Raw genomic sequence first — 9,867 nt, forward strand, 5'->3', positions numbered from 1 at the left:
AGTTGAGCTCTGAAAGTGGAGAGTCTTCACTAGTGATACACAATACAAATCATCATATTGTATGCAAATCCCTTTTTTACAGCAATATCATTTGTGTCAGCTGCGAAGATAAGACCTTAGGAGTGTATTCACCGTCTGGACGTCGTATGCTGCCCTCATTAGTCCTTCCGTCCGTCGGTAGTAGTATTAAAATCAGAGGCTACCATATAATGGCTATCAGTACATGTGGCAAGCTGTTTGTATGGTAAGTCAACATCTTTGTTTTTAACTCAAAAGTATTGACTCCATATATTGTTTGGAGCTTCAAGTTTTTCACTCTTCTGAATAATACACACTTGTGAGATATTTTGAATGAATAGGCATGTGAACCATGATCCGTATTCCCCATGATTTATAGTTTCTTTAAATTTGAAATTCCAAATTGTTTCACAGAGGGAATAGAAGATAAATGAATTTCTGCATTATAAGCACTTAAGTTCCCCCTTCAAATAATGAATGCAAGAATGAGATGGTCATAAAATAAAACATGCGTGTAATTTAAGGAATGTTTCGATTGATTGATTTAGGCTACAAAGGAGTGAACTATTCTTGCATGAGGAGGTGATGCCCCTCCCCCTTTCATGACTACACATGTTCCTTTCTTTTTAGTCCATTGTAGTTCCTTTCTCTGTAACCTATTTTAGTTTGGCTTGTGAAATAGTGGTCAATTGAATTGAAAAGTATCACTACCCAGACCATAGCTAATATCCTGCCAGGCACCCAATCACCTCACCTGGGTTGGAGGCAGCACAAAGTAAATTAATTTCTACCGGAAGGAAAATACACCAGGGCTAGGATTTGAACTGACGACCCTTTATACCATCTATTTCTAGCAAATTATTAGTTTATGATGATTCAAATCAAAGATTTTAATTTCATTTTATAGGGATGTAAGGAATCAACAAGCAATTGTGAACAAAGTTTCTTTGGAGACCATTATAGGTATGTATTATCATCAAACAAATTAAAAATTTGATCTGTTTTCAGTTTTGTCTATTATGCCCCTGTTTTTCTAGATTCATTCTGTTCGGTTTTATTTCATTTTGCACTATTTCGTTTGTTGTTATTCCAGGTAGGGCTCAAAATTGATCATATCCAGCATTGATTCTTATGATTAATTGCATTGGTCATTATGAATAATTCAATTTTGAAATCATCCATATGATCAATCATAAAGCTTTTTGTTACAGGGTCCAAGCCACACACACACAATAAAAAAATAGTAAAACAAAGATAAATGCCTGGATTGAGGCATAGCAACTAATTTTAAAGTCATAAAAACACATGTTTGCTCCAAAAAGACTCATTCAATTTGATTTTGATGCTATTTCATCAACTCAGCTTGGATAATATAGGGTATTTATATTGCGCACATATCCACCTTGTTAGGTGCTCAAGGCGCTCCTATATTACCCGGCTAAGCTAGGCGTTCATAGCGCACACAGCTTTTCAAGGAATTACTTCCTACCGGTACCCATTTACCTCACCTGGGTTGAGTGCAGCACATTGTGGATCAGTTACTTGCTGAAGGAAATTATGCCATGGCTGGGATTCGAACCCATGACCCTCTGTTTCAAAGTCCAAAGACTAATCCACTGGGCCACAACGCTCCACGGATCACTGAATGACGTGTACATTTTTTGACCAGATTTGTAAACTAAGATTTCAATTTTATTGTTTCATCAACATGGTTTGTACATTCTATTTCACATATTTGATAATAATAATGATAATCTGGTCATGTATTGCACATATCATGATATCATCTAATACATCTCTATATGATTCAAAAGGACTCTGGATATTATTACCCTGACTGTTGCTTGGCAAGCCTTCATACAGTGCATTTCGGGGAATGGATTACTGTCAGATACCCATTTACCTCACCTGGGTTGAGTATAGGAAAGGTAGATTAATATCTTGACATAGCACGTTAGTGTTGTGGCTGGTCTTTGAACCCATACCTTGTGGTTCTAAGTCCGAAGACTTATCCACTAAACCATGTCCCCTCTATACCTATTTCTCTCATCTTTGTTTTCCAGAGCCAAGTATCTCAATCTCCAAGTCCTTACTGACTGACCAGGGTGTAGGAGTGATTGGTTTGTCTAATGGCAAGTCATACATGTATAGCAACTCAATGTGCTGCTGGTGAGTGCTATATACCTGCATATGAACTTTATAGACTTCTGATTGGTCATAATTTCAGGCATAAAATTTACTGTTTACTCTGGTGCTTTTGGGGGTCAAATGTAAAATCCAAAATGTGTGGTACAATATGTGCAAATTTATTATTTCACAAGTATATTATTAACGACTTGTAAATATCGACTTGTCCACACCATTCTCTTTTAAGCATGTCTTAAAATTTACCTTCTAAAAATAAGAGCTTTACCACCCTATTGTAGTACACTTAAATTGCCCATATTTATCAAAGCATGACAACTTCTGTTTAAATGAATAATTTGGTTTCTAGGTACTTCATTGCAACTCGAGTGTGACTTTTATTATAATTTCATGACAGAATTGTATTCAAACATTGAGTTGGTGTTTTTATTTCTCTCTCTATCTGTCCTAGGTTATTAATTGATCAGAAAGAGGATATATTGAGATTGACATCTGATCATCAGCCATGTCAACCAGCTCAAACTCCTTCTCATTCAGGAGGACCTCTATCACACGTACAGGGTACACAACAAAGGTAATAATAAACCCATTAAAGGACAAGTCCACCCAAACAAAAACTTTGTGATTTGAATAAAAAGAGAAAAATTCAACAATCATAACACTGAAAATTTCATCATAATCGGATGTAAAATAAGAAAGTTATGGTAGTTTAAAGTTTCTCTTCATTTCACAAAACAGTTATATGCACATCTCGGTCGGTATGCAAATGAGGGACTGATGACATCACTCACTCACTATTTCTTTTGGATTTCATTATATAAAATATGAAATCTTTTTATTTTCTCGTCATTCTCATATGAAGTTTCATTTCTCCCTGAACGTGTGGAATTCCATTCTTTTAACATTTTGTGCTTCAAGCAAGGATGTCGTAATCGTCAAATTCGTAAAAATTGAAATATTGTATAATTCAAACAAAAAAACAAAAGAAATAGTGAGTGAGTGACATCATCGACTCTCTCATTTGGATGTAACTGGCTCGTTCATATTACTATTTTGTTAAAAATAAGCGAATCTTTGAAATGTCATAACTTTCTTATTTTACATCCGATTTTGATGAAATTTTCAGCATTATGCTTGTCTGATTTTTCTCTATTGATTCAAATCAACATTTTTCTGAGGTGGACTTGACCTTTAAAGACCACCCAAGGGAGACTAGAAAAGTGATCTTTATGAGATGGTGGTCTATTGGTCATGTTCCTTCAAGATGTGTTTCTATGGGGAATAAACATTTTAAGAAGGATCAAACTTGTGATCTCTCGTTACAGGTGGTCACTAAACAAAAATTGAGAATGTATATTGCATAACAAATTGTGCAAATTATGAAAAGGATGTTAAACTGTAAAACCTTTGTATTAAGACTGCTTATTAATTACTATGATGATTACACCTTCATGAACTTGCTTATCAATCACCCACAGTTCTGTAATAGTCACTTACAAAATGATATAATGTACACAAAAGATGTATAAAATTTAATTCCTTTTCAAATGAAACCAAATATCTCTTTATTTAAAAAGAGATAGCCTCCCAGGCACAGGTGACTCCAATCAAATATAATGATAATATTAGGAAATAAAACTGAGCTTCTTTTTACCTTTTCTTGTTTGTTTCTCATTTGATAGGGAGTTTTTATACTAAATGGAAAATCCTTATGAATGCTCAGTATATATGCACAAAAAATACAAACTCCTTTAAACAGTCTAATACAGTCATAACATTAAATGATGAATATTTTGAAATAATAATGATAATAAAGATTGATTTATTAAGTACATAATAGAATATGCTCTCTCTATGCGCTTTTAGGCTGCATTTATTCTCCAAACTTTTACATATTTTCATAATGGTATGCATCTTTCTCATTGAAGTAATAGTTTGACTAAGAATTCATAGTCTCTTTCATGACATCATCACTGGAACACAATAAATGATATCTTATTAGCTGGATGGTCTTTATGGACAGGCCCATGTGGTATAAGATATTATGTTCTAGGCAAAAAAGGCTCATAAATAGTGGCCAAAAGTGACAAAAAATTATGTGTTCCCCATATCGTTTGATGTTATTCTCTTTGCTTACAGACCTGGCAGCCAAACAAGGAGTATGTTTCCTGGTAATCATAATCTCCAGAAAGCTGCCACCCTTACTCACCTTGAGAATCAAGTATCTGCTGCCCTCGCTCTCAAATCTCCCAAGGAGTATCGTTTCTGGATTCTTACCTATGCTAGGTATCTTGTACAAGAAGGTGAGTGTTCTTTTAATGAATTCAGTTTAGTGACTGTTATTATTCAAACTAGCAAGGGAGAAGTTATTCTATTTTTAATAAATGATGATGATATTCTGTTTATGTATAAACCTCCTCATAAACGTAATCCGAGCATGTGCAGATAAAGGTCACCCGAGTCCTATGACACAAAAGGTAAGCAATTGATTGTATGCTTGATTTATACAATTGTTTGTACATTGCGATCAAGGCTATCAATTATACAGTTATTCTACAACTATTGCTAAGCTTTGTGTTACAGACCCCTGAACTCAAATCCAAAACCCACTGTCATGAATCTGCGAAGATTGCCTGACGTAGCATCACTTTATTCATGTAAAGTGGGCAAATTCTCTAACTGCCCATAGCTGAAAATGTGCTTGTGTAATCTTCTGAAAATTACAGCTTATTCCATGATACCTAAGATGGTGTAGTCATGTTCCAAACGGAAAATAAAAGTTCACAAATCATTTTATGACATGTATTGGAAATATTTTTTCCTATCTTCTTTTGATCAAAATCATTCTCATTTTCCAATTCAAAAGGTTTGGAGGATTGCCATTTTGGGTTCTTTATATTTTTGCATACAGGGTAATGCCAAAACCCCCTCTGTATGGGACCTTCCTCAAATGATGTGTCTCAGTCTTCTGATTCATGTGAAAAATTGTATTGACCTCGAATCATTTTGGTTTGAGAACTTCATGAAATGAAGTAAGAATGGAGGAATCTGGTGGCTGGACCTACAAACGGATTGATTTTATTTAATGGAATTGCCTTACGCTAACATTTTCTTATATTTTTCGTCTATTCTTTCACTTGTTCTCCCCCTCTCTATCTCTCTCTCTCACTCTTTCTGTCTTTTTGCCTTTTCCTCTTGTCTTCTCCCATCCCCTCGTTCTCTTTCTGTCCTACAGAATGTGAAGGTAGACTGAGAGAGCTGTGTAATGATCTTCTAGGGCCATTCTATCAGGGAGACCAAGAAGAGGGTGGTTGGCAATCAAGTATTCTGGTAAGAAAACAATCACAGAATCCTGCTAGTTGATAGTTGCCAATCTGTGCCCTTTGAAATCATGACCAGAAAATCTAAACAGATAATCCTCACACAAATATGCATGAATGAGCCAAGTTTGTAGTTGATCACTTATGACTGAATAAACATTCAAGTGATTAACTTAAAATCTGGTTCGTGTATGCATATGAGAGTGGAATAATGTGAAATTATGTAATTATATATGAACATTTATTTTGGTTGTGTGACCAAATAGAATTAAGATACTTGCATTGAAAATCTTTTATTCATAACTAATTCTCAAGCATGGGATGGGCTGTTAATTTCAGGATGGAGTCTTTGTTTGTTGATATTCAATCATTAAATAGGTAAGATAAGTGCTCAAAGGGCTTCTAAAAGAACATTTTAAAAAGTAGTGTGGAGAGAGGGCACTAAAAATGAAAACAAAGAAAATATTCAATAGCCTCTACACTACTGAAAGATTGGAATGTTTGTTGTTGTTTTTTTTTTCAAATTTAATTTACATTAATGATGCTACATCAAAGCTCTAGGAGTGATATGTTCTACCCAAACTGAAATTGAAAAATAAATCTTTGTCATTTATCCCCTCTGCAGGGCCTTTCCAAGAGAGGTCTTCTCAAGGACATTCTGCCCATCCTAGGGACAAATCTCAAGCTGCAGAGACTGTATTCAGAATATGAAGACCAGCTGGAGATGGCTCCTAGGTGATGATCATATAGAGGGCGCCCGTCATGAAATGATTCTGATGTTAACCTTAACTTTATTTTGATAAGCTTCACATTTCCAGACTACTACAAAGGGAGCTTTGGATTTCTTGTCTATGATGCAGAATCTTCTGATTTGATGAAATTGGCCTTACTACGCATGACTAAGCATAAGAATACAGGGGTAAGGGATAGAGGATTTACCCATCATGGGCTCGGTTGTGAAATCTAAGGCTTCCTAATGTTTGAAGACATGACATATACCATCTGCGAATTGATGAGACTTAATGGGCCTTGATACATGATACAAATCTGTGGATTGAGTGGCTAGATTGATCATGCAGTTTTACCTCCATGTAGATTGAGTCTCTTTACACATTAAACAATCTTATGGAGTAGAAAATTTGGTCTTTGAAATTTTGCAAGAGTAAAGTCATGAAGCATTTCTGCAATTTGAATTTATCTCACAATGTGTTGAAGTAATGACCCAGGATGCACCTTGGCCCCCAGCTAGTTAGGGTTAAATTGGCGTAAACCACAGATTGATAGTTTAGAATCAGGCCTATTCAATTTTCTTTTCCATCTTTTAAGAATTAGAAAAGGGCCAAAGAAACAAAAGAACCGTACAGGATAAATTAAGTGTTAGCATTCTGTTATGCCCATTAGTTTAGAACAAACTTAAACCACAGCCTCCATAAACCAGAATTCAGAATATAGACTTAAGAATTGTTTTAATCATCCAATCATAATTTGCAACAAACGATATTGATGAACTTCTTATTGGCTAGTGACCTTTAATTGTTTTTGTATTAAAAATAGAATAATGAACTGAATATTACTGTATCAAAATTTAGAAACAATGCATTGATCATGCACTGAATTGATCCAAGTTGAGAACAATGTGCACCTTTTTACCATGTGTTTGGTATCAGAATCTCCTTTGCAGGCATCTGTTAGTAATTGATCTTGCAGGGGCTGATAAGCCCCCCCCCCTCCCTCTCCCCTATTTTTGTTAGGGGAGGGGAATAACAAATTTGTGTTGTTGTTTTTTTTGGGGGGAGGGTGGTGTGTAACTTTTGGTTTCTATCACACAAACTCATTAAAATTGGTGGAGATAACACTGCAATACACATTCATGTATGCAATTAGGATTTTTAGACATATATTTTCCAGACACAAGGCTGAATAGTTATCCATCAAAAGGTGTGTTTATACTACATTTGCATAGGTAGAATAGGTGTTTTATATGCTCATGGGAATTGCAAGTGAGTGCTCTTTATGCTTCTTTTTGTAAAGACAAATTCGGGCTCTGCGGCTAAATTTGCAAAGCTGCGCTTAGTATGTTGCATTGACCCGGGAGGAGACGTCAAGTTGGGGTGCACGCCGTTTCCAAAAGACCATATCGATTAAGCTGAAAATAGTAATGAGATCATTGAGATGTGTGTTCAATTGTTGCAGTTATGCTTCCTCAGATATCATATTTTTGGAGAAACAGCAACCATAACAGCAAAACGTTCCTTTCTGTGAGTGTATGGTCATTGTTTAAATGAAAATGAGAAAGGAATGCAGCCATGTTTCAACATAAATGTGTAACTCAGAGCCTGATATTGGGCAGCATAAATACACCAAAAATCTGTTGATAAGGACCACTCTGAAAGTTAAGAAATACCATCTATCTGTGAAAAACAGGCCAGTAATCACTAACTAAATAAGCCTAGTTGTCATGCAAATTTGTATAGGGTATCTGCTAAAATATTTTAATTAATTAATGTGATATGTCTCCTTCACAACACGTGATTCAGAAGTTATCTTGCCTATCATCAACACGTGATTTAAAAGTCTATCTTGGGTTATGAATCTCACCCTAAAAATGATTACATGCAGAATCCAAAAAGGGACTGTTTGCTTGGTCCATTGGTATTATATTGTTAAGGTTAATGAGTATGTGAATTCACCTTTCGTGATTAGTATGAAATTTGGATTTCTTCCTCTCATTTTGTATTTCTAGTGAGAGGAAATCATTTCAAGAGGAAGCTTTCCCATTACCATGTGATCAGAATAGGCCTATGCAATAATTAATGTTTGTTATTATATGTGAACTCTGCTCCTGTCCCTAAACCTATTGTCTAATGGACGTTAAAATCATGTTCAGGTTTCTCCTAGTCAACTTTATACAACTTTTTGAATCTTTGTACATTCTTGCACATTCACCATTTTTGTATTAATAATGCCCAAGTGAACAAATTTTTGTAGATTTGATTTCAGCTTGGTTTTCTTGTACTTTGTTGTAATTTTGCTCTGTATATTGCATTGTAAGATAGCTTTGTACAATAAATAATGAAAAAGAAACAAATGTGTGCATATATATTTTTTATGAAAGTTTATTGTGTGTTTCAGAAGCATAGAAAAGTAAGAAATACAAATAAATACATGTATATCAAAAGAGTTCTGTATTTGATCCATATCACCAGGTTCCATGATATTTGCTCTGGCGACAATTGCTCTGCTCTAAATTCCACACACTAACTGAATGATCACCTTTAACCCTGGGTTTAACACTATACCCTACCCTGAACCTAACATAAATAATTCCTCTTACAACTCTAACCCTATTTAGACAAATTAAGCTCAGAGCAATTGTCGCAGGAGCAATGTTCTGTGACCTATCACCAAGCCACCTCTAACACATGAAAAAAAGAAAACATTAGCCAGCTAATTTCCCAAATCCATACAGCTAAATACAGTGGAACTCACATATATATCTCTAAATACCCTGTTGTCTGAAGTATGGTTTTACATAAGCAACAGTCAAAGAGAAAATTCTCTGTGCTTTAACAGTTAAGAAAATATTTGATTATTCCATAACAGTTGTTGATGGTCTGAGTACCAAAATGTGCTGATGATGAGAAACTCTACTCTTTGAGGTCTGTGCCACATGTGGCTACCCACAGTAAGTTCAGAGTTTATCAGGGTTCAGGATGTGGGTATTTTTGGTATATGCTGTAGGTTCGAGTTCCAATTGAATTGCAATTATTAATGATAATCATTCAGTTTTTTTTTCTTAATATAACTTTTGATTTAAAAAAAAGAATATTCATATTTCCTCTGCAACTGTCTACCCTCTAAGCCTGAACATCAGACCAGTTTGAGTTCTACATCTACGATCATTACAGCGCCCCTAAACATAGAATATTCAATAAATTTGGCAATTTACTGCAAATGTAGGTCGTTTGCATACTGTACAAAAAGTACAACTTACTGTAATGTGAATTGCGTTTTCCATGTTACAGGGCTAAAGGGTGGGTTTCATGAAAAGTCAGTGATTTTAAGGACTATTTGCCCTCAGCCAATCAGATACAAGGATTGACAGTAGCTTATGACGTCTGTCGTTTAATATCACTGACCAAAAATTTCATGAAACCCTCCCCAGGTGTGTACAATAAAAAAAAAGTTAAAGTACAAGTTAAAAAAAAGTTAAAGTTAACAAAAATGTTAACGTATGCCTACATGCAATCATGCTTGTCATAAACCATATATAAATTCGCAGCAAAATGGAAATTTCACAATATATCAAGATATTTACAAATAAATAGATTGCCTAGAATACGAAGCCATTTAAAACATCTATAATGTTTGGATGATAAACTCC

The 9,867-nt window shown here is 34.9% G+C and overlaps 1 protein-coding gene across 1 annotated transcript in view; it reads left to right on the top strand.

Annotated features, from left to right (window-relative positions):
- The window catches only part of LOC121408785 (protein HIRA-like), a 41,972-nt gene extending 34,373 nt beyond the window's left edge, over positions 1–7,599 (top strand). The window contains exons 21-27 of the mRNA XM_041600418.1: positions 83–244; positions 926–981; positions 2,082–2,187; positions 2,615–2,737; positions 4,303–4,466; positions 5,399–5,493; positions 6,109–7,599. Coding sequence (XP_041456352.1) covers positions 83–244; positions 926–981; positions 2,082–2,187; positions 2,615–2,737; positions 4,303–4,466; positions 5,399–5,493; positions 6,109–6,222 — 820 coding nt within the window. The 3' untranslated portion in view covers positions 6,223–7,599. The remainder of the gene's footprint in view (positions 1–82; positions 245–925; positions 982–2,081; positions 2,188–2,614; positions 2,738–4,302; positions 4,467–5,398; positions 5,494–6,108) is intronic.
- The last annotated feature ends 2,268 nt before the right edge of the window (positions 7,600–9,867 follow it).

The sequence above is a fragment of the Lytechinus variegatus genome, chromosome 2, assembly GCF_018143015.1.
Source record: "Lytechinus variegatus isolate NC3 chromosome 2, Lvar_3.0, whole genome shotgun sequence".
Lineage (NCBI taxonomy): Eukaryota > Metazoa > Echinodermata > Echinoidea > Temnopleuroida > Toxopneustidae > Lytechinus > Lytechinus variegatus.